The following is a 26276-nucleotide window of genomic DNA, read 5'->3' on the forward strand; positions in this document are numbered from 1 at the left end:
GCTAAGCCCCCTTCTTTTTTTTTCATTAAGTTCCTGGAAATTCTTGACTTTTTATTTCTCGATATGAATTTGCTTACATTTTTTTCTAACTCATTAATTTTTTGGAATTTTGATTGGTAGGGCACTAAACAGATAGTTTAGTTTTGGTAGAATTGTCATTTTTATTGTATTAGCTCTACCTATCCATGAGCAGTTGATATTTGCCCATTTATTTAAATCTAATTTAATTTGTGTGAAAAGTGTTTTATAATTGTTTTCAAAAAGTTTCTGAGTCTGTCTTGGCAAATAGACTCCCAGGTATTTTATATTGTCTGAGGTTATTTTGAGTGGGATTTCTCTTTCTAGCTCTTCCTGCTGTATCTTGATAGACATATATAGAAAAGTTGAGGATTTATGAGGGTTTATTTTATAACCTGCAACTTTGCTAAAATTGCTAATTGTATCCAGTAGTTTTTTGGATAATTTCTTGGGATTCTCTAGGTAGACCATCATGTCATCTGCAAAGAGTGAGAGTTTTGTCTCTTCCTTCCCAATTCTAATTTCTTCGATTTCTTTTTCTTCTCTAATTGCTGAAGCTAATATTTCTAATACAATATTGAATAGTAGTGGTAATAATGGGCACCCTTGTTTCACCCCTGATCTTATTGGGAATGCCTCTAGCCTCTCCCCATTGTATATAATGCTTGTTGATGGTTTCAGATAGATATTGCTAATTATTCTAAGGAACAGTCCATTTATTCTGACACTCTCTCTAGTGTTTTTAGTAAGAATCGATGCTGTATTTTGTCAAAAGCTTTTTCAGCATCTATTGATATGATCATATAATTTCTGATAGGTTTGTTGTTGATATAATTGAGCATACTAACAGTTTTCCTAATATTGAACCAACCCTGCATTCCTAGGATAAATCCTACTTGATCGTAATGTATTATCCTAGTGATAACTTGTTGTAATCGTTTTTTTAATTTATTTAAGATTTTTGCATCTATATTCATCAGGGAGATAGGTCTATAATTTTCTTTCTCTGTTTTAACTCTTCCTGGTTTAAGTAACAGTACAATATTGGTCTCATAGAAAGAGTTAGGCAGAGTTCCATCTTGCCCTATTTTTCCAAAGAGTTTATATAGAATTGGAAGCAATTGTTCCTTAAATATTTGGTAGAATTCACTTGTGGATCCATCAGGCCCTGGAGATTTTTTCTTAGGGAGTTCAATGATGGCTTGTTGAATTTATTTTTCTGAGATAGGGTTGTTTAGGTATTTAATCTCTTCTTCATTTTATCTGGACAACTTATATTTTTGTAAATATTCATCCATTTCACTTAGATTATCAAATTTATTGGCATAGAGTTGGGCAAAATAATTTTAAATTATTACTTTAATTTCTTCCTCATTGGTAGTGAATTCACCTTTTTCATTTATGATACTAGAAATTTAGTTTTCTTCTTTCTTTTTTTTGATCAAATTGACCAGAGGTTTATCAATTTCATTGGTTTTTCCATAATACCATTTTTTGGCTTTATTTATTAATTCAGTAATTTTTTCTTTTGCTTTTATTAATTTCTCCTTTATTTTTTAGAATTTCTAATTTGGTATTTAATTGGGGATTTTTGATTTGTTCTTTCTCTAATTTTTTAGTTACATGTTTAGTTCATTGATTTCCTCTTTCTCCAGTTTATTCATGTAAGCATTTAAAGCTATAATATATCCCCTGAGAGTTGCTTTGAATGAATCCCATAGCTTGTGGTATATTGTTTCATTATTGTCATTACCTAGGATAAAATGGTTAATTCTTTCTATAATTTGTTTTTTGATCCACTCATTTTTAAAATGAGGTTATTCAGTTTCCAATTTGTTTTGGGTCTGTATCTCCTTGGCCCAATATTGCATATGACTTTTATTGCATTGTGATTTGAGAAAGATGTATTCACTATTTCTGCCTTTCTGCAGTTGATTATTAGGTTTTTATGTCCTAGTACATGGTCAATTTTTGTATAAGTTCCATGTACTGCAGAGAAAAATGTATATTCCTTTCTATCCTCATTCAATTTTCTCCATAAGTCTACCATATCTAGTTTTTCTAACAATCTATTTACCTCCTTAACTTCTTTCTTGTTTATTTTATGATTCCATTTATCTAGATCTGAGTATGGGAGGTTGAGGTCTCTCACTAGTAGAGTTTTGCTGTCTTTGTCTTCCTGTAGTCCTTTCAGCTTCTCCTCTAAGTATTTGGATGCTATCCCATTGGGTGTATATATATATTCAGTATTGAAATAACTTTATTGTCTATGGTACCTTTTAGGAGGATAAAGTTTCCATCCTTATCTCTATTAATGCTACCTATTTTTGCTGCTGCTCCCTTTCTCTGTCCCCCTCCCCTTTTCCCCTTTTAATACTTGAAATGTTAGATATTTTGTAAGTTAACTAAGTATGTGTAAGTTAGCTTTAAGCCAAGTCTGATGAGAACAAGGTTCAGGTGTTTCTCATCTCCTTCCTTCTTCCCCTCTATTACCATAGGTATTTTGTACCTCTTAGTGTAAAGAGATTTACCCCATTCAATCCCCTCCCTCCTCCCATCTCTTTCCTGTCCCCCTTTTTAAGGAGGTAGTGTTTTTAGATCATTCTATCTGGGTCATAGAAAATTCTAAGTATCTGTCATTTCTAGCTAAGTATATTCTGTCTAAAAGAGTTAAAATTCTGGAGAGTTATTAGAGTCTTTCTCCCAAGTGGGGTTAAAGCCAGTTACATACCATTAGATAGCAGTCTCATGGATAGATCATGAATGTCTTTCATTTCTAGATAGGTATATTTTCTCTGTTAGAGTTACAGTTCTCAAGATTTATAAGAATCTTTTCCCCCATGCTGGGATATAGCCAGTTTCAACTTATTGGATAGCAGTGTTTTTTTCTTTTACTGCCCTCCCTTTTTTTAACCTTTTCATGTGTCTCTCTTTTTTAAGTTTTTTGCAAAGCAAATGGGGTTAAGTGGCTTGCCCAAGGCCACACAGCTAGGTAATTATTAAGTGTCTGAGACCGGATTTGAACCCAGGTACTCCTGACTCCAGGGCTGGTGCTTTATCCACTGCACCATCTAGCCACCCGCCTCATGTGTCTCTTGAATCTCCTGTTTCGTGTCCAAATTTTCTATTTAGCTCTGGTCCTTTCATCAGGAATTTTGGGAATTCTTCCATTTTGTTAAATGTCCATCTTTTTCCCCCTGGAAGAGAAGGCTCAACTTTGTGGGATAGTGGATTTTTGGCTGCATTCCAAGCTCCCTTGCTCTTCGAAATATCTCATTCCAGGCCCTTTGATCCCTTAATGTTGATATAGCCAGGTCCTGTGTAATTCTTACTGTGGCTCCTTGATATTTAAATTGTCTCTTTCTGGCTGCTTGCAGGATTTTCTCTTTTTATCTTATAGTTCTGGAATTTGGCCACAACATTCCTTGGTGTTTTCATTTTAGGATCTTTTTCTGGAGGGGATCGTTGTATCATTTCAGTAACTACTTTGCCCTCTGGTTCCATTATATAGGGCAGTTTTCCATCACTAGATCCTGTAATATTAAGTCCAGGCTTTTTTTCTCTTCAATGTTTTCAGGAAGTGCAATAATTCTCAGGTTGCCCCTCATCAATCTATTCTCGAGGTCAGTGGTTTTGCTGATGAGGTATTTTACATTTTCTTCTATTTTTTTCTATTTTTTGATTTTGTTTAACTAACTCTTGCTGTCTCATGGAGTCATTAGTTTCTGCAGACTCCATTCTTTTTTTTTAGGGAGGAGTTTCCTTCATTAACCCTTTGCAAATCCTTTTCCAATTGGTCAGTTCTACTTTTGAAAGAGCTTTCCATTTGACCAATTGAGGTTTTGAGAGAATTATTTTCTTTTTGCATTTGCCCAATTGAGGATCTGAGAGATTTATTCTCATTTTGTCATTTGTCCAATTGAGGATCTGAGAGATTTATTCTCCTTTTGTATTTGTCCAATTGTATTTTCTAAGGATTTGTTTTCTTGTTGCAAGGTATTAATTGTCTCTCCCAAATTTTCCAGTTAATTTGTAAACTCCTTCCTTATTTCTTCAAGGAAGTCTGTCTGTGCTGAAGACCAGATTGTATTCTCCTCAGAGGTTCTAGGTCTCTCTGAGTTAGGGTCTTTTCCTTCCAAGAATTTTTCTATGGCTCTACCTTTCCACTGACCCTTCTTCATTTTGCTAAGACTTTGAGTTGGGGAGGGGCTGGTTCACAGGGGTTGGGATCACTAGAGGCTTTACTCACTGAATGCAATTTCTCTGGCTGGCTAGTAGGAGGTGCTGGTTGCTTTCTCTGGAATGTCTATGACCTTGATTGAGGCCTTCTCCCTTTGCTTGAGGGGAGGAGTTGGAGCTATTGAATTCTTTTGCCTTCAGTCAATGGTGCTCCCTGGCCTGAGGTCATTCCTCTCTCTTTTGTCATCTGGGCTGGTTCTTCTGCTTACACACCTGTGCCTGAGGCAGAAGTAGTCTGCAATTGGCTCTTGGGAGAGGCCTCAGCTGTAATGGAGGTGTGGACTCAGAGGACTCACACTAGAGGAGCCCAGGGATGGTGCTCGCAGCTCTCCTGCACCAGAACTTTTCCCCCTAGCCCTGTTGGCAAGCTCCAGAGGGACAGCAACAACACCAATGCCTCTGCTCTCTAGTTGACTGTAACCCCTGCCATCCAGCCCCACCACTGATCCAGCAGGTCCGGCTCTTGAGCCCTCAGACTCCCCGCTCCAATTTAGCTGCTAATCTGGCTGATCCGGGGCTGATTTACCTGCCCAAATTCGTCCAATGCTGCTGCAGGAGACAAATCCTGAGGTAGATGTTCTTTCTCCTGACTTTTCTTTCTGGGTTTTGTGGGTCAGATTTCTGTTAAGTTGTTTGTTTCATATGATAGATGGAGAAAGATCAGGAGACTTTAGAACTGTGCCTGTCTTCTCTCCGCAATTTTGGATGGAAGTCAACAATAATTTTCCACATTCATTTATGGAAAGATTTTGAGTTTCAAATTTTTCTCCTTCCTTTCCTCTTCTATTCCACCCTCTGCAAGATGGCAAGAAATCTGATATAGGTTACATGTGTGCAACAGTGTAACACATATTTCTACATTGGGATGATGTTTGTGCTTCATTCTCAAAGAGGACCATGAAGTAGAGAGGTGATGCCTTGACAAGCACATGAACTGGATTGTGTGTGTGGGTGCTGTGCTAAGTTACCAGTCTCACTTTCTCCTCCAGAGTCATCTGGGTTCAGTGGCATGATATTAATCAGGTCAACTGGAGATGGCCCTAGATGTGGGTAATCAAGGTTATGTGACTTGCTCAAGGTCACACAGTTAGTGTCAAGTGTCTGAGACTGGATTTGAATTCTTGTTCTCCCGACTCAAGGCCAGTGCTATATCACTGCACAACCCTTTGGTTATATTGTGAAAGAAGAAACAGAACAAAAGAACAACCCCCCCCCTTACACACACACACACACACACACACACACACACACACACACACACACAAAGTGAAAATAGTATGCTTTGATCTATTTTCAGACTGCAATTTCTCTGTATGTGGATAGCATTTTTCATTATGAATCTTTTGGAATTGTCTTAGATCATTTTATTACTGAGAAGATCTAAGTCGATCATAACTGATCATTGCTTAGTGTTACTGTTGTGCACAATGTTCTTTTGATTTTATTCACTTCTCTCAGTATCAGATCATATAAGAACAGATTTTTCTAAAATCAATCTACACATCATTTCTTATGGCATAATAGTATTTCATTGCATTCAGGTATCACAACTTGCTCAACTAGTCTCCAATTAATGGGTATTACTTCAATTTCCAATTCTTTGCTACCACTAAAAGAGACACTTTAAATATTTTCATACATATGGGATCTTTTTCCCTTTTTATCATGACTTTGGGATACAAATCTAGTTGTGGTATTGTTGAATCAAAGGGTATGGGCAGTTTTATAGCCCATAAGGCAAAGTTACACACTCTCCAGAATAATTTGTGGCATTGTTTAGCTGAAAATCTTTCATAGGACTTGACCTATTTTTTGTGTGTGAAGGAACTGTTATATTTTGGAAAGAATAATTTATTTAACTTAGTATATCCAAGCCATTTTTTGTTAGAATTAATGCCCAACTTATTAATTTGTGCTATCCAGTATAGATAGTCAAGTCAAATCAACGGGTATTAACTACTATAAGTCAGATGAGTCAGCTGGGTGATAAAGCTGGGTTGTAGTCAGTAAGACTCAATTTCTTGAGTTCAAACCTGTATTCACTTACCAGCTGAAGTCACTTCACCCTGTTTGCTTTAGTTCCTTCTCTGTAAAATGAACTGGAGAAGGGAATAGCAAACCATTAAAAACTCCAAATGGGGTCATGAAAAGGAAGACACACCCGAAAAGACTAAACAATGGCAAATATGCCCGACATTGTACTAAGTAATGGAATACAAAGAAAAGAAAGAAATTAAAACAACAAAAAAAGTCAACAATCACAGACTGCAGAATACATTGGAAATATCAGAAGGAGCACATTAAGGTTAAGGAGGACTGGCATAGTTTTCTTGCAGAAGGTAAGACTAGTGCAAACATTTGAAGGAAGACAGGAATCAAAAGACAAAAATAGGGAGAGTGTTCCAGGCAGGAGGGATAGCCATTGAAAATACTTAGAGTGCTTGGGCAAAGAATAGCAAACAAGCCTGTCTCTCTGGATTGCCAACATGGAAGGGTATACAGTACATGAAGGGGAAGATAGGAAGGGACCAGACTATGAAGGTCATTAAAATAGCCCTTCATAAAGATAATAGGAAACAGTTGAAATTTCTTGAGTAGAGGGGTAGCATGGTCATAATTGGGCTTTCACAAAATTAAATTGATAGTTTAGTGGAAAAGAGACTAGCGAGGGGAGACACTTGAGGCAGGAGATTGCAGAGTTAGTCCACATAAGAGGTGCTGAGGGGCCTACATCAGAGTGTTGGAAATATCAGAGGAGAGAGGAGGCTTATTAGAGAGAGGTTTCAAAGATAAATTTGATAGGCCCTGACAACTGAGTAAAGATGGAGTGTGAGAGATGGATATTGTACACCCTAACAGCACCATGGGGGTGATGATCAACCTTAATGGACTTGCTCATTCCATCGGTGCAACAATCAGAGATAATTTTAGGATATCTGCAATAGAGAATACCATCTATATCCAGAGAAAGAATTGCGGAGTTTAAACAAAGACAAAAGACTATTTTAAAAAATTTAATTTAAAAAAGTTGTCTTATGTACTACATAATTTTTCTATTTTATTTTCACCTCAAGGATATGATTTTTTTTCTCAACATATTCAATTTTGATCAATGTATAATATGGAAACAATGTAAAGATTATCAGACTGCTTTCTGTGGGGGGAGGGGGGAGGGATTTTAGGGTGGGAGAAAATGTGTAAAATTCAAAAACCATTTCGAAAAATGAAAGGTAGAAACTATTATTGTATATAATTGGAAAACAAATAAAATATTTATATAATAAAAAAAGAATGACTTCCTAGATGGGGTGTACGGTGGTACCCTTTATTGTAATAGGGAAGTTAGAAGAAAAGGGTGATATTGGGGGAAAGTTAATGACTTATGTTTTTGCAGAAGGTAAGACTATTGAAAATAGTCTTTGAAAAATTCAATTTTAAATTGAATTTTAGATAACTAAGGAATTTCCAAGTTAAGATGTCCAGTATGGAGTTAGAGATCTGAGACAGGAGGTCAGGAGAGACAATGGAACTGGACAAATAGATTTGAGAATCATCTGCAAAGAACTAACAAGAGTAAATAGGTGATCACATTAGAAATTAGATTACAGAAGGTAGATGTCATTCTTTAGATCATGAAAATTCACCAAAGGAATTGAAAAATGGAGTCGAAACTCCAAAATACATAACTACTACAATAATTTAAGTTTATAATGTGTTTTCTTCATAATAGTGAGTGCAATTATTATTATACTCATTTTATAGATGGAAAAAAGACTCTGAAAAATTAATTTCCTTTCTAAAAATCATATTTGTGACAATTCCACCTGGGAACATTTGTGGGCAGCTAGATTGCACAGTGGTTATAATAGAGTTGTGAGTCCCTGTTTGTATAGTATGCTTTCCCTGGAAATTACTTTATATGTATTTTGTATTTAATTTTCTTTCCCCATACATATTAACTCCAAATAGAACATTTTGAAGATGTTTCATTTTTCTCTGTATTTCTAATACCCCAAACAATATCTTATACATAATAGACACCTAATACATGCTGAATTGCTATTTTGTACTCTGGGAGTACTCTGTACTCTCTCTGTCTTAGCTCACAGAGCTAAGTATACAGTCAGAGCCAGTATACAGTCTTAGACTTCCTGACTCTATGTCTTGGGATCTACACTGATGAGCCAAATTGCTTTAGGGTTACTATTTTGGCACCAGATGGAGAATGGGTGCTAGGGGACCTGTAGTATGCTATTGTATTAGAAAAACCTTGGGTATAGCATTAATAAGAGATGTCCGTGGCAGTGACTTGCAAATTAATGTACCCTTTTCTCCTTGAGACCCGGATTGAATAACAAAAAGTCTTTCAACAAATTCTTAAGAAAATCTTTGATCAAACTTGTCTTAAACTCCTCCCATGTTTAATAAATCATTTGGCAGTCAGTACACAGGTGTTACACATTTATTGTCTGTTAAGTGCTGTGCTAGGCATTGAGGATACATAAGGAAAAATCATTCCTTACTTTCATGGATCTCAAGTGTCTACAGAACTGTGTTCTAGTATTTGCAAATTACTAGTCTAGGGACTATGTAAGAGAAAAAGTAATAAAAGGCACTTAAGGCATAAGCTACCTGAATCATTTGGAAAATGGTAAATTTGGTAAATTTGGTAAAAAATTGGTAAATTTCAAATGTTATAAAAATGTGAACTATTATTCAAGTAAAGTGGGTGAGTCCATCTCTGTCCACTTCCCAATTAGATGAATATGTCAACAATCACAACTCTTAATTTATACAATTTTTAATCTTCCCGTAACTAGAAATTGTACTTCTTAAGAAGTGAAGTGGCAAAATCTGTCATTTAGACAGTCAAAAGAGTTGGGTTTTAGTATATTTTAGCTTCATCCATTTTCTTCCTCTGAACCTTTATTCTTTGATATAAAAATAAAAAAGAGACAGGTTGAGAAGTAGACAAATGGATATGATTTATAGGTTCTCTATCAGAGTGTCAAAATAATAACAATTATAATATTGATTTATAGGACTTCAACATATATTATCTTTTATCCCTACAATTCTAACAGGTAAGTACTGCTATCCTCATTTTATGGGTGAGAAAACTGAACCTAAAAGTAATTTAGTGACTTTCCCAGGATTTCATAATTTAAAAAATGTCTGAAACAGGTTTTGAACTCAGTATTTTCTAACTCTTAAGTCCAGTTTTTTCCCACTGGTGTCACTTGTCTACCAAACTTAGACAGTAAGACAGTAAGTCTTCTTCATGTGTCTGAGTAGACCAAAGTCTTTTGATTGGTTATGGATCTTATCTGAAAAGATTTTGTGTTCTAAAGGTTTTTTTAACTACTATATCATCATTTATAAAAAAGGGAACTTCTGAAAGACTTACCATCTACTCTACATAGAATCTTTTGCACCTTAAAATTTGTGCTAGATCTTCTTCAAAATTGTAAACATCTTTGGTGAACAACTGTTTTTCTAATTTATACTGCAATCAAATGTGTGTGATCAGAAAACTATAGAACAAGACTGTCTCTACATATCTTCCTAGGAAATTTGAACAATTTTGATGGTATGCATGGGCAGCATCTTGTTGGAAGAGAAGCTTTAAAGCACTATCTTGTTCTACTGAATCAAATGCTTTTTATTTGTAGTCAACAAACAATGAACAATGGAATGTATAGTCTGTGTCTTTTTAGTCATATTGTGAATGGAGAGATATAGTTTTCTGTGAATTATAAATTGTGAAAGCCTGACTTTTTCCTTTACTAACCTCATGAATGATTCATGTGACATATGTATAGATTGCTCTCATAAATATTTGGTATTTTGTTAAAGTGGGTATTGATGTTCTGTTGGTCCCTTCTTTGTTACTAATAATGTTTGAGATTTTTCCCATGACTTCCTTCAAAAATCTTAATGGTTGATACCTCAACTTCTCCACAAATGTATTGTTTCCAGCACTGATCACTTGTTAGGTAGACTCTTTTTTAATTGCGTTGTTCTTTTTATTACTTTTTCTACAATAGCAATATGCATATTTGGGGTACTCATGTTAGAAATCAAGTTGCTTAACTCCATTTTTCTTAATTTTGAAGAGTTATCAAAATCTGTGTATCTATTGCCTATCCTTAAGTTCCTGAAAAATCCATCTTTCTCATTTTGTCCCCAGTGTATTCTTTTTTTCTCTCTCCTATTTCTTTTTCACTCATTAAACAAATAATGATGATGATGGTGGTGGTGATGATTCAGGGTCATGTGGCCCACTGGGGGACCATACATTTTCCTCAACCCTCATAGACATAAAAACTGCCCAAAATAAGAATTCGGCACAAGAAATAATTTCAGCTGCTCCATAAGCCAAGATAACATGAAATCAAATGAGATAGCAGTCTGATGAATCAGTAACTGAGAAGAATAATCTCTAATCTATAACTTGCTCATTTAACAATGTTTTCTCCACTAGCTCTCATAATCTGGCAGGGCAACATGATTGGACTGATGAGTTTTTAGGATCCACTGCTATACTCTGCTAATATACCTTTCTCCTGCCCCAACCTCATTATTTTGGGGGGCGGATTTGAAGGCAATGCGGTTAAGTGACTTGCTCAAGGTCACACAGCTAGGTAATTATTAAGTGTCTGAGACCGGATTTGAACTCAGGTCCTTCTGACTCCACAGTCGGTGCTCTATCCACTGCACCACCTAGCTGCTCCCCCAACCCCATTATTTCATGGCAGCAAGCACTAATATCTGCCAATCCCCCCAAGTATAAGGGTGATAATCCCAGGAAAGCAACATGCTGTATTGTAGCAGCACTTAGCCAGAGAACTCAAGAATAGAATGATTTGAAGAAGGATGCCAGGGTGTATGAGGAGAACTGTTATCATGCCTGAGGAAAAAAGGATAATCGCTTCCAAATACAGGTGGTTGTTTTCCTCTTTAAAGTCAATTAAACTAGAAACAACTGCTTTTGAAAAGTGAATTTCTCAAAGTGGGAGAGATGGAGATAAGTTTGAAGTTCAGGACTTGGAGAATCTGTCATCAAAAAGGAATTAACCTGGAAGTTAGTTACAAGAGAATATATATGGGGGGGGGGAGATGGAAATTACCAAATATTTCGGGAGGAAGAAAATTCTGTTAAAATTTCATCCACAAGTAGATACAACAATAAGGAAGGCATTCATATATAGTGTAAGGTGACCATCAGGACATTATTCCTTGTCCTGAAATCTGTGAATAATATTGTAAAACAAAGGAAATTGAACCCTTTCTGACAAAACCAGTGACCCTGTGGATTCCCAAGAGAGCAGTGAACCACAGTAGTATGTTCCCAAAAGGTTCAAGAAAATTGAATATCATGAAAATCAAATTTATTTATAGCAGAGATAATTAGCAGGATAGAAAACCTTGAATACACAGCAGTGAATCTGTCTAAAAAAATAAACAACAAAGCAAGAGAATACAGTTCATTGGAAATACAAATACCGAAATGAAGGACAGTAAGCAGAGACAAATAATAGTGTTAAAGTAAACTACAATCTCTATAAAAGCAAAACATAGTGATCTTAAAGACATGCTACTTAGAAACAACTTAAATATCATTGGGTTCCCAGAAGCATATGGTATTCAAAGAAATCTAAGGATAATGATAATTAATGTTTTTATAGCATTTATTATGTGCTTGGCACTATGTTAAACACTTTATAACTGTTGTGTTATTAATGCATGAAATAATACAGGAAAACTACTGAGAAGTTGTTAATACCGAAAACAAAGGGTCATTTGAATGAATCCACACTCTGTCTACAGAAAAAAAACACTGCAAATTCCAAGACAACAAGTGGTTAAATTTTACAATTGGAGTGACAAAGGACAAATTCAACAGATGATAAGGAGAAAAAATTTAAAAAAGGAAGAAAAGGAAATGTGAATAAATAAATATTTGAACATTTAAGGATATTCCTTACCCTCTAGAAATTAACAGAGGAGCATGGAATATTTTTCCAAAAAGAAAAGAAATTCAAAAAACAAACAAAGGTTATATACCCCATAATCCTGAGTCAATGGGGGAAAGATGAATTTTCAACAAAAAAAGAGCTATTTGCAACATTCCTAAAACAAAGAAACCTTACAGGATTATTTGATTTGCCAACATGCCAAGAAAGAAAAAAAAAAACCCTAAGAAGTACAAATATGACTACCAAAGAAATCACAAATAAGGAAATAAGAGAAACTCTTGATATTGATGGAATCATTGGAATGGATGAATTTTTTTAAATTGAAAAATAGATCAATAGATAATTGGATAGCTCAAATCAAAGATTTGATTTAAAGAACAGTATCAGTTAATATCAAAGATTTAAAGAACTGTTAATAGCAATCCTATACAAATTATTCTCAAAAATTTGGAAAGAAAAAATCTACCAAATTCCTTTTAAGAGAAAAATACAATCCTAATGCCTAATCTTGAAAAATACAGAGTAAAGAAAGAGATCTATAGATGAATATCATTAGTCTTACTAAAATTTTAAGCAAACCCATTCAATCACATTAAAGATAAAAATACCCACATTTCATGATTCTGTCAATAGATGCAGAAAAATCTTTTCACAAATACCACTCATTCATACTTTAAAAAAATTTCTTTTTTAATCTCATAGAGTATCAATCTAAAACTGAAAGAAAGCACCATCTGTAATAGGGATACACTAGAAGCTTTCCCTATAAATTTGAGCAATTCTCTCCACTTTCTCTGCTTTTATTTAATATTGTTAGGGAAATGCTTGCAATAACACTAAGATAAGAGAAAGGAATTCAAGGTACAAAGATAGGTAAAGAGGAGGTAATACTATCCATTTTTGCTGATGATATGATCATTTGCTTAGATAATTATAGGAAACCTAATTGAGATAACTTCAGCAAAGTGGCAATCTACAAAATAAACCCACAAAAGTGAGTTCCTCAGATCATAAATTTTTATGAAGCACCTACTATAGGCCAGGAACCACCACCAGTTCCACCCTGATATAGGTAACCCAGGATGCTCAATCCAAGGACCTTGGAGAACAGCAGTGTCCCTCAGACCAGAAAAGGAAGGGAAAACAAAACTTTATTAAGTTCCTGCTGTAGACCAGGCATCATTCTAAGTACTTTACAGTCACCTCATGTAATCATCACAACTTGATGGGGGTGGGGAAGATCTATTATTCCCACATTTTACAAATGAGTAATCTATGATAGAATTCATGTGACATGCTCAAGGTCACACAGCTTGTTAAAAGTCTTAAACTAGATCTGAACTCAGGTTTTCTTAATCTAGTCCCAGTACTAAACATATACTGCCACTTAACTGTATCATAATAATAATAGCCAGTATTTTTAATGCTTGATAAATATTGTTTTAACTTATCTTCACAACATCCTGGGAAGCAAGCATTTTTATTATCCTCATTTTACAGATGAAGAATTTGGATCTGAGAATGGTTTTGTCTCTTAACCCAGATTTAGTAAACATCCAAGGCTAGATTCTGAATCTAGGTTCAGTACTCTTATCTACTCTGCCACCTAGCTTCCAGGACTTGGTTATTAAGGGCAATGATGTTTACCATTTTATAATGATTATCTCATTCAATCCTCGAAACAAACTGGGGAGATATGTGGTGTTACTTTTCCCATTTTAAAGATGAGAAAACTAACATAAATGGAGGTTAAGTAACTTGCCCGGTATCATACAGCTAAGTGTTAGGCTGGATTTGAATTCATTTCTTTCTGATTCTAGGCCTATCTTTCTATCCTCTGTGCCACCTAACTGCTTATGAAGCAAATTCTCCATGAAGGAGAAGCCATCCCCACCAATTGGCAATCAACTGCCACTCACAGCAGTGGCAAACAACCTAACTGAGGTAGCAAGGCATTCTGAGTGAAAAATAGGAGGCAGCCTGACCAGACAAGTCAAACCATGGCTAGAGTCTTGATCACCGTCACCCCTCTTGATAGAGACAATGCAGCACCCAGAACACACCTGGATAGGAGCCAAACTTCCAGCTCAGTGTCCTCCTTTATCACTCTGGACAGTAACCCCTGTGGAAATATAGACTAGCAATTTTTCCTTCTTGATACAGTCACATCTATTGAAGACCCAGAAAAGAAAGGTCACCAAAATCCTTGGCACTTTCAAATACTACAACATTAGAAACTGAAATGATTTTACCAATATGAATGACATTTAAAAAACCCATAGCCATCTACTTTGATCCTGTGTTCCAAGATCCTGGTACTTTGTGACTTGCTGCTGAAATCTTACATCTTCTTTAATAATGTGAGCTCATTATGAGGAGGGGCAGTATAGCTTTTCTAGTTATACCCAGTGCTTAGCATAGAGTAAGTGCCTAAAAGGCACTTCATTCATTCTTCAATATATCAGTGGTTGTCAAGAGAAGACTTAACCATATGAAAGAATGGTTCAAATCACTAATAGTAAAAGAAATGTAAATTTAAACTATCCTGAGATTTCATATCATACCCAATAAATTGGCAAATGTGACAAAGATGGTAATGGTTTTTCTTGGAAGGGTTATAGGAAGAGAGGTACATTGGTATATGGTTTGTGTAGTTATGAATCATACAACCATTTTGAAAAGCAGTTTGGAAATGTGTATTTTACAAATGAACACGTGCATGCCCATTGATCCAGCGATTCCACTGTTAGGCAAATACCTGAAGGATGTCCTTATTAAGTAGTCCTATATTCAACAACAAACCATGTTGAATAATACACCCCCCCACACACATCACACTTTTTGTTGTAATAAAATAACTGGAACCAAAAGAGATGCTTTTGATTGAAACATGGAAATATTTATATTAGCTTATTTTGAATTTATAGTAAACAGAAACAATAAAATAATTTATGCAATAATTCCAACAAAATAAATGGAAAGAATAATTTTAAAACAATAACAAGTGAATAGGGCAAAATTACAAAGAAAAAAATGGCCAACAGGAATATATATGAAAATCTTTCTCCTGATTCCTTTGGCAAGATAGACAGTCTACTGGTATTAAAAATGAACATGTTTTCAAACTACTTTAGGTGCAGATCAGTTTAACAATATATTTTGTTTTTCTCTTTGTCTTTTTTTGTGGAGAGTTCTCTATGGCTGGAATATGGAAAGGGCACTGGGAGAAATTTTTGCAGTGGAAAAATAAGAGATATAAATGAATATATATGAGTATATATAAATTTGTATGTATATACACATTCATACATGTACATATAATACAACAAAGCTACATTCAGAATTTGAGTATGAGTTTTCTTCCCAGTGGCAACTGTGAAATTAAATAAGAGAATTTGTCTTTCTTCTCTGTATTAGAATGTAAATCTCATTCATCTTTTAGGTTGTTCAAATGCACAAATACATTTAACTTTATAGGTTCTCTTGTCTCTTATGTTTGCATTTTAATCAAATGAAGTAATATTTGTAAATTGCTTAATCCAGTGTCTATGCTTAATAAATGATTGCCCCCATTGTCATTTGTATTTCAAAGATTATATACTTAATTCTGCTCTCTTGATTAGGAATGCTTGAAAGACCTCCTTCTTTTATTAAGCATTCATTTTTCTATTAATGAGATATTATACTCAATAGTGTGAGATTAATTATTCTTGGTTTTTAAGGTTTTTTCTTTTTCTATATTTTCTCTCTCTCTCATGGAATTTCTCCTAGCATCCTAAAAAAAATCATTGATAAGGTTGCCTTTTGATGGTCCCTAATCTTAATGTTTACCCTGAGAGATTTTCTCCTTTGAATCCTCTGCATATCTTATTCTGTACATAATTGTTTACTTGATCTCTTCCTTATTAGACAGCACCTTGAGACTAGGGACTGATCTTTTGCCTATATATCTCTAGGGCTTAGCACAATTCCTATATAGTGAGAAATACATAGATAATTTTGACTCCACTATTTTTAATACAGATTTGTATGATACTGATTGTTTATTTGCACTGTCATATTACACTATTTTTTCTTTGCCTGAAAACTTTGGATTTAACTATGATATTTTTGTACATTTTTAGTTGTTGATCCTTAGACAACACACATTTCACCACAATTTATAATGTAACCAAACTGCATCCAAAGTTCTAGATTATTATGATATATTAGAGCTTGTCTTTCTTGGTCCTAAATACCCATCAACTCCATGCTGTAAGGAACTGAGTGGGACTTTACAGGGTGTATTCAACCACAGAGATAAGAAAATAACCTATACTCAGGATTACAAAGTACTTTCATCACAACTCTATGAGCTAAGTGTTTATATAAATATATATTTCCATATTATCTTTGCATATTTTATATGAATTAGTATCTAATATATATTTAGCATTTCAAGGTAAATATTTTACATACAGTATCTAGAATACTATATATGTGTGTAAGTTTATATGTATTCTGTGTTTTATAATATATGTATATTATATATGAATATTATATATATATGTATATATTAGGACAAAAAAATAAAAACAGGACTTGGACATGTGATTTGTTTGATGGAAGAGCCTTCCAATTGAGGAAATTCCCTCTTTGAAGAAAAGCTAACACTTCTTCAAATGTATAGTTTTAGAGAGTTTCCTGGGGAAGTAAAAGTTTAACTGACATGCTTGGTGTCTCAGAGTTTATGTCAGATATAGAAATCAAACCCAGGTGGTCTTGGTTCTTTTGACCTCTCACGTGCAATTAAATCATTATGATATTTCAGACATATTACAAATACAGACATATGTCACATATACATACATATAAACAACTCATTGATTTGTAAAGTGCTCACTTATCCATTAGTTTCCACATGTGCTTTTTTGTTTTTATTTTGACATTTTTAATTTTTATGTTTTGATTTGTAGATAAGTGAATTTTATGAATTATCAAAATAATTGTAAAAGCAAAAATAACTTTTTTTTGACTTTTTCCCCCTTTTGACAATTTACTTTTATCTCTCATTCTCCTAATTAGTATATACCATGCTTGCCCATTTTGAAAGGTATTAATCATTTATAGATTCATTTTTGCTCTTATCCCATTTTTAATGGCAGTATTTTTATGTTGACATTACTACAGTTCCATTAGATTTAAGGTTATATATGCAGTTGGTTTTCTCCAACATCTCCACTACTAAAGAAAATTTTACACTGTACTTTATGGAAATAGTTCACAAATAAGGAAGATAATTGGTGGTCAATTTTTCTTTTTCAGTAGAACTGTGGAACAGGGTCTTCGAGGGACACGATCTTCTAGTGGCCATTATAATACTATTAGCCGAATGGACAGACATCGTGTCCTGGATGATCATTATTCTCCAGAGAGAGAGAGGTAAATTTAATAAAATAACATTAAACATAATTTAAAAATACTTTGTTCAGCTAGTTATTTCATGTTGAAAAATGTTTTAAACCTAAACATAATTTTTCATATTCAAAATAAAATTTCTTATGTACAAGATAACTTGAAAGTCTTATTATGGTCTTAAACTTTAATAACTCAAAACTATAAATGCCTAAAACTTATAAGTCATCATCTGAAAGTTTATTTAAATATTTTAAATTTTAATTAATTAAATTAAATTTTAAATATTTTTACTTTCATTTTAATCAGACAGGGAACTCTTTTTTATGCATTGTGAGTGACATTTTTTCTGAGTGACACATTTTAAAAGATTGGTGGATCAGTAAAAGAGGTTCTTTGGCTTGACTATCTTGGTCACCTAATCAATCTCATTACAGTTTTTTATGTGGAGTCATGTCAAAACTTAATCAAGTATTAAAATATCATTTTTTGCATAATTTTAGATCTCTGTCACTGAACAAAAGGCTAGAAAAAGCCTGAAATTTGACTAGACTGAAACATGGCAACATGGAAGTTATGTTGAATTTTAATAAATATATCTATATGTTTTTTAAAATTTAAATAATTAACACAGAAAATTTTGATATTTATAAGTTTTTAGCCTTTTTACTTCTAAAATTATTAAAATAAAACTTCACTGTGACTTTTGAGACACCCTATATACATCCTTATATATGTATGTGTCTCATCATATGCTTAATATATATATATATATATGCATTTATTTATACATATCTTCAAACTTCATCATGATTTACTAAATAATTCAGTAACATTTTATTTGGCAAGAAGAAAGATCTTCATCTATTCACAAAATTGGTCTTTAATAGTAATTTTGCATAGATACATTTTGACTTCACTATTTTTAGTACAGATTTATATGATCCTGACTATGTTTCTTTGCACATGAACTCAGCCACATTACACTATTTTTTTCTTTCCTTAAAACTTTGGATTTAACTATGGCATTTTTTTGTATATTTCTACTTGTTGATACATAGATAATATACATTTTAACACAATTTACAATGTAGCCAAACTGTATCCAAAGTTCTAGATTTATGTGATATATTAGGGCTTCTCCTTCTTGGTCCTAAATACCCATTAACTCCATGCTGTAAGGAGCTTAGATCCTTCTTGTTAATTAAAAAAAAATATGCTTCTGTATTCTTAGTTTGGAGGATACCTTTAATATAAGTATAATTTTAATAGAATTTTGTAAAAAAATTAGCTGGAATTTTTTTCTGGTCAAGGTTTTATATTTATATATATATATATTTTTTTCTCATGTGGTGTTTAATAGTTTATCACATAAAGATATAAATATTATATAAATTTATTATTTATATTATTTGTCAAAACTTTTAATTCCTGGCAGGATTTGTATTTAGTCTCATTTTTTAATCATCTCAGGCAAAATTAGCAGTAATTTTGGGTGTGGTAATTGTCATATCAACAATCTGAAAGCTACACTAATTCTTATTGTCCTGGTGATTTCTTAACTTTGAGCAAATATGTTAACATCTCATAAGACCTTAATTTTTAGACATTGAGAAAGAATATTATAATATTATTTCTCCAAGTGCTTCAGGCTAAATATTATTTGCTAATCTGTGAAAGCATCCAATTCTAGTTCTGCCCCTTTGCTCACACAATTCTTTAGACATACATCTCTAATTGCAGAAATCCTCCCCATTCTTCAAGATTCATTGCAAATGTCAAGACCTCCACAAAGCTTTTTTCTAATTCTTCTCGTCTTTTATTTGAATTCTCAAAGCTTTCTGTACTTCTCCTATACATTTGATATTATTTGTACATCTTATCCTTTTAACTCTATCTTACATCTCTTTACCTCCTGAAAAGAAATAATTTTATCTGTCTCAGTACTTAGAAAAGTGTTTTTCAATTAGTAAGCATTATATGTATATAGTAATTATATGTGTAATTATATACAATATAGTAAGCATTATATATAAGAAATGCTCGTAGAATAAATGAGTGAGTGAATGAACATTTGAGAGAGGCAAGAGGAATGTAATAGATAGAGCATGGCCTTCAGAATCCGAATGTCAGTTTTATGTCTTGCTGCAGTCACTTAATGACTATGTGAATGTTGTCAGAATTACCAAATTATCTTAAGAGAAATTTCCTCACTAGGAATTCCCTTTACCAAGAAAAAAGGCAGTTGGTTGTAAATATGTAGAGCACCAGCCCTTGAGTCAGGAGGACTTGATTTCAGATCTGATCTCAGACACATACTAAGTGTGTGACCCCAGGTAAATCACTTAACTCTGCCTCAGTTCTTGATCTCTAAAAATCAGATGGAAATGACAAACCACTCCAGGATCTTTGCTAAGAAAACTTCAATGGGGATACACAGAATTGGACACAATTGAAATGACTCAACAACACCAATAACAACACCAAGAACAAACTAATGAAATCAAAAGTCTCTGCTTAGATCTCATTTCCTTCTCACTCTCTTCCTCCCCCCCCCCACTTGCACCATGTTGTTTAATGAATGAGTGAAAATATGGATGAAAAATAAAGGGATAGGTATTGTTATATAAATGAATGTATTTTTCTATTTACAAATAATCATAATTAAAAGCACATAGGTGCTTATCTAGCTCCCAGAATTCAACAACAGTTTAAGCACCATTTATAATACCTCAATATAACATGTTGTTGTTTGTAAGATAGGTTTGTCACAGTTAATCCATTTAATTGATGAGGAAGCCAAGACTTGGATAGATAGTGTGGTAAAATAGATAGATATTGGAGTTAGGAAGACCTGTGCAATTAGGTAGTACAGTAGAGTGGACTTGGAGTCAAGTTTACTGGACTTGAAGTAACTATGACCTGAGTTTGAATTCTAACCTTAAGAGAACTTATTAGCTGTATGACTCTGGACAATGTCACTTAACTAAACCTCAATTTCTTTATTTGTAAAATGAGGATAATAATTATATTACTCCAAAGGGTTTCATATTTTCTTATAATCAATATCTTTTCTCATTTAAAAAAATACTTTAGTGTTCCAACTCATTTAATTCTTATCAGAAGTGTGAATCTCTTAAGTGGTCATCTAGTTTTCATTCAGGATTTTCAGTGATGGTAAATTCACTTACTCCTTAGGAAGCTCTTTTGGGAATCAAAACTGAAAACACTTTTGGAAAGTTAAAGTTTTTAAAATACCCTTCCTATGTGGAATTCCTGTAGTTCTAACTTTGGAAGGTAGAATAAATCTAATCAATTTACGTCCCTTCAGAGATCTGAAAAAATAATCATCTTTCATCCTGCCTGCAAGTCTTCTCCAAGTTTTCAAATCTCATCACTCTCATCATATTCATATTCTATCTTATCAGTATGGTCCCTACAATGCAGTATCCACAAATAAACAAAATCTCCAAATGTTGTCTTAACTAAAATAGAGCATTCTTCTTGTGGCTTAAATCAAACTTTTGTTCATTTAACCTAAAACCATGTTAAGTTTATTGTCTTCCCTACCACACTATTGATTCATATCATATCATCATCACAATATGCTTTTCAAAACTAGAATTGTTGTAACAAAGAACAATTTTCTACAATTGTACTGAGGAGTTTTGTAACATTTTATAAATATTAAATAAACCAATCAGTCAATAAAGTATTTATTTAAGCAATTCTTTATGCCAGTCTTGCATTAAGATCTATTGAGAATATACACGTGTATCCCATGATCCCTGCCCTAACAAGGCTTATAGTATAGTTAAAAGAATAAGAATATCCATAAAATAAGTACCAAATGAAATTTTTACCACATAAAATTTAAAGACAAATCATTTTGCTAAGCACTTGTGTTTCATTTGTTAAAGCCACAAGATACTATTCAAAGTCTTGGATGAGTCATGATAGAGGAAATTGCTGTGTCGGCTCTAAATGAATTTTCAGATATTAACACACTTTTTAAAGGCTACCTTGATCTTTGAGTAATGACCCATTCTACACCTTTAAGGGTCCTTTGGGTAGTTCAGTGGCCCAGATCACACTGCTTTTAATGGTGTATTTATTTAAGGGTTTCAGAACTTGGAAATTCTCATTTTATTCACATACACACAGAGCCTCTCCTCTGTTCTGTCCATTCCTCTCCTCTCCTCTCTTCTCCTTTTCTTTCCTCTTCTCCTCTTTCCTCTCATTTCTGAAGTCTACTGTTTACTCTAGAACCTGACAAATACAGATTATTAATGGATACTAAATGAGAAGAACACTCTTAAAAGAGAACATAGGGAAACATATCCATAGATAGAAACAATGCATGCAGACCCAGATCACTAAAAAGAAATGCTTTGTCACTAAGTAATTGCATTTTTGTTGGAAGCTTATTTTACTGGAAGCTCCTATCATCTTGGATAGCCATTAGTCAGTAAGCATTCTTTGTAGTTCTGTTGGTTAGTTTGTATTAGAAGTTTTGAGCTTGAATCTTCGGAAGTTATATGATGTTGTATACAAATGACAAAGCTTTGCCAGTTGGTTTTAATAGCTGTTATATTTGATTATTTCTAAAAATGTTTAAAACTTCAGATCCTGGAACACAGGTTACTTTGCCTTGAGTCAGAACTATGAGGAATACTATTTTCTTTCTATATAAACATTTTGAAAACTGCATTGCCCCTTTTCTTTTTATAGAAATTAAATCAGATCAAGGAAGTAGCTTATTAAATGGTTTGTATATTTTTAATTATTTTAAATAAAAAATTAAGTTATTTTAAAAATATGTAAAATCCATAGTTTATGAGCTCATCCATCTAATAGGAAAGATATCAGTGAGCTAGAGTATTTGAAATATGTATAATTGAAAAAATGGTACTTGAGTTAGGTCTTGAAAGACATGTAGAATTTGGATTGGATAAAGAGGAGGAAGGATTCCTTATAAGGAGGAAATAGTTATAGCTCAAATTTAAATTGTATTTTAAGATTTATAAAGGGCTTTTCTCAGGCTTATGAGAGAAGTAGCACAAATATCACCCTCATTTGACAGATGAAGATACTGACACTTTGAGTTTGATTTCTACTAGCTGTGTGACTCTGGACACTTCAAGTTTACTAGCTGTCTAGTGGGGACAGCACCCCCCCCAAAATGCCTCTGAATGGTGAAACATATTAATAACTAAATGATCTACATTATAAATTTCCTCTTTAATTTTTCAAAAACAATTTTTAAAAAGTATGTCAAACCTTTCTGGGTATTTTTTTAGGACATAAAAAATGATAACTTCAATTCTAGGGGAAAATTAGTATTGTTGTTTATCTTAGTTCTTTGAGTGAAAGAGTTGGGCATTTCTCATCATTAAATTTATAAATTTATTCAGATTGAGGTAATTATTCTCTACCTCTGTCTTAAGAAATGCAATATTTTGCTTAGAACTAGAAGAGAGGTCTGAATTCATATACTGGAAAGTGACTTCATTACAAGTATAATTATGTTCTGTCCTTAGAGGCAGTATGTGAATTAGAAAGACTAATAGTATATATAGAAAATGGGGTTATCTCCTGGAAGATAAATTTATTTTCTAATTTTAATGCCTCACCATAAATCAGCAACCCAGTCAGTTATCTCACTGTTCATATAGCTTTAAAAGGCCTACTATTTTCCCCATCATAATTGACAACAATATCAGCATTAATCAGGTAGTAAGAAGATGTATTTTAGTCACTCTTAAAAGGTAAATATGAGAAAGAACATATCTTTTAATTTCTTATGATTACCCCTCCTTTTCTATGAAACTCTTTTGTCTTCACTTATTTTTGAATGCTTTTGTACTATTTAAGTAGAACATACTGTCTGTCTTGACTGAGTAGGTTTTTTCCTATGTTCTTAACAGTAAATACTTTATGTAATGGTAGCTAGAGTTTCATGTACATTTTTTTTGCAAGTCAATGGGATTAAGTGACTTGCCCAAGGTCACACAGCTAGATACATTATTGTCTAAGGTCAAATTTGAACTCAGGTGACCCTGACTCCAGGGCCGGTGCTCTATCCATTGTGCCACCTAGCCGCCCCTTATGCACATTTTAAGGCAGTTTTATTAATGAAATTTTTTAAACTACTAAACCAATGTTTTGGAGAATATTTACATTTCATAGGTAATTTCTTTGACATAAATTACCTTCATTTCAAGTTTTCAGGAATATATTTTATTTCTTGAGTTCAACCCAACTTGGGTTCAGTAATATTCAAGATTCCTTTTAGTGTAAATTATATTGTCCTATGACAGAACAACAAACTTACTATCTGTCCAAGAACAGAGTACATATACACTGCATAGGGATGAATGTTTACTTGAAGAATTTAAAACTTTAATGATTCTGGGAGGAAAATGTTTCTCAGTTCTTTAAGCAAAAGAATTTTAAGTTTCTCTATATTAAAAATTATCGGCTCGCTCAGCTAATTAAATCTAATGAAGGAAATTTCATCTGTCCAAATTAGCCAAATAAGTAACCAGATTGACAAATTTCAAGTCAAAGGACCTGTTTTTGAATCCTAGTACTGCTACCCATTTTAATTTATTGTTACTTTTGTACTTTTTGAGACTTTTGTCATCATTTAACCTCTTTGTTACCTTAGTTTGTAAAACTTTGTACCTCAATTGTAAAACATGAAATTTTAACTCGATTATCTCTAGGTTTCCTTCCTGCGCTAAATCTTTGATTCTGTAAAACTTTTAAAACAGTGTAACACACTCTAGGTTAGACTTGCATTATTTCTTGTTGGAACAAAACTTAATAATGCACAATGCTAATAGCTTCACTCTGTTCAAAAACTGTCAATAGTTCACTGTTTTATACAAAACATATTCCAAAACATATTGGCCTTCTTACTTTTCTTTCCCCATGGAATTTATTGAAGAGATAAAATAGATCATCCATGCTGCCCAAACATTCTATGCACAATCTTTCTGTCACCCAAAGTTTGACCATTAGAAGGCCTTCTCTGGGAGGATATACTTTGGAGAACTATGTCCTGGGAGAATATAGACTTTGCAAATCTTAAGACACTATGTAATTCTTATTGTTATTATTATTACAACCAAATTTAATCCTTTCCCTATGGCACAGACTCTAAACACTATAATTATACCTTTTCTTTTAGATTTGTAAATTTTATTCAATATTCCTTATTTCCCTGTACATCCTTCTTCAGTGTAAGTCTCAATTACTTTTGTATGAATAGATCTGCATGTAGTAGAAACCAAATAAATGTTTGCCAAATGGAAATGGAATCTAAATCTTTTGAAATTAATTCTCTTCAGCCTTCTTTTTTTCCATTATTTTCCTCCAAAAATTTTATTGAGTAGTGGGGTGACATTGTTAGAACAAAGTTTTAGAAAAATTACTTTGGTAACTTTATGGAGAATGGATTAAAGTGCAATAGTTTAAATGAATGATGAAGGCCTGAACTAGAGTGGGTTCTTCTATGTGAATAGAGTGAAGGAGAGAAGATATTATGAATATGGTATATAGTTGAACCTCAACCAGAAGGATAGTGGTGCCTATGACAGAAATAAGAATTTTCTGAAGAGTACTGCTTGGAGAAGATATAATTAAGTTGGATAAAATATATAATAGGTCATTCATAGTGTGGAACTATAGGTCAAGCAAGAGCCTGGGCTTTATATATATAGACCTCAGTGATATTTTCATGGAAATGATAATTGAACTCTTGAAATCTGATGAGTTCATTTGTTGAAAAAAATAGAAAGAAAAGAAAAGGATCTAGAACAGTCTCAGAAAAGACCCACAGGGGACATGCACTTAATGAGCCAGCAAAGAAGATTGAGAAGGATCAAGCAGAATGAGAAACAAGATAGAGAAGTGTTATGAACACTTAGAGAAAGGTAAATGGCAGTGGGGAAGTTGATCAACAGTTATCATGTGCTTAAGAGAAACAAAGAAGAATCACAATTGAGAAAAGTCCATTAAAAATGACAATTAAGATCATTGTTGAATTTGAAAAGAGCAGTATCAGTTGAATGATGATGTCTGCAGTCATATTTCAGAGTGATTAGTAAAGAGTGAAAGGAGAGAAAACAGAGAACCTGAATTCAGATGACCTTTTTTAAGGAATTTAGAGAAGTGGGGGGGAGACATAAAATAACAGCTATTAGACATCGTTAAGATCTTATGAAGGGTGAAATATTTTTAAGGATGACAGAGACTTGCTTGTATTTGAAGACCTCAAGTGATAGGAAATCTGCAGTTTCCTAACACTTTATATTTCTAAACAATTTTGAATATAAATGTTTTTCTCCTTCATTTTAAACATATAACTTTCTAAACTTATAGTCAGTTGTTCCTATTTAAAGCCTCTTGATCTAAAGGGTACAAATCAAATCCTCCTTTTGTATGAGAGTCCTTCATATACTTGAAAATGATTGAGTTCTTCACCTCTGAATCCCTTATGTCCCTGCAATAATAAAGTTCTTTATGAAGTAATTATGTGTGTATATTTATGTGTACCTTAAAACAGAAATACTATGCTTTGATAGTTTTCTTTAAAATTTAATATATCACTTTTGTAATGCTTTAGTTATAAGATTTATT

General features: G+C 33.3%; 1 protein-coding gene across 1 annotated transcript in view; it reads left to right on the forward strand.

Annotated features, from left to right (window-relative positions):
* RIMS2 (regulating synaptic membrane exocytosis 2) overlaps nucleotides 1–26276 on the forward strand; it is a 790122-nt gene that overhangs the window by 463619 nt on the left and 300227 nt on the right. The window contains exon 12 of the mRNA XM_074202114.1: nucleotides 17541–17657. Coding sequence (XP_074058215.1) covers nucleotides 17541–17657 — 117 coding nt within the window. The remainder of the gene's footprint in view (nucleotides 1–17540; nucleotides 17658–26276) is intronic.

The sequence above is a fragment of the Macrotis lagotis genome, chromosome X (genome assembly GCF_037893015.1).
Source record: "Macrotis lagotis isolate mMagLag1 chromosome X, bilby.v1.9.chrom.fasta, whole genome shotgun sequence".
Classification (NCBI taxonomy): Eukaryota; Metazoa; Chordata; class Mammalia; order Peramelemorphia; family Peramelidae; genus Macrotis; species Macrotis lagotis.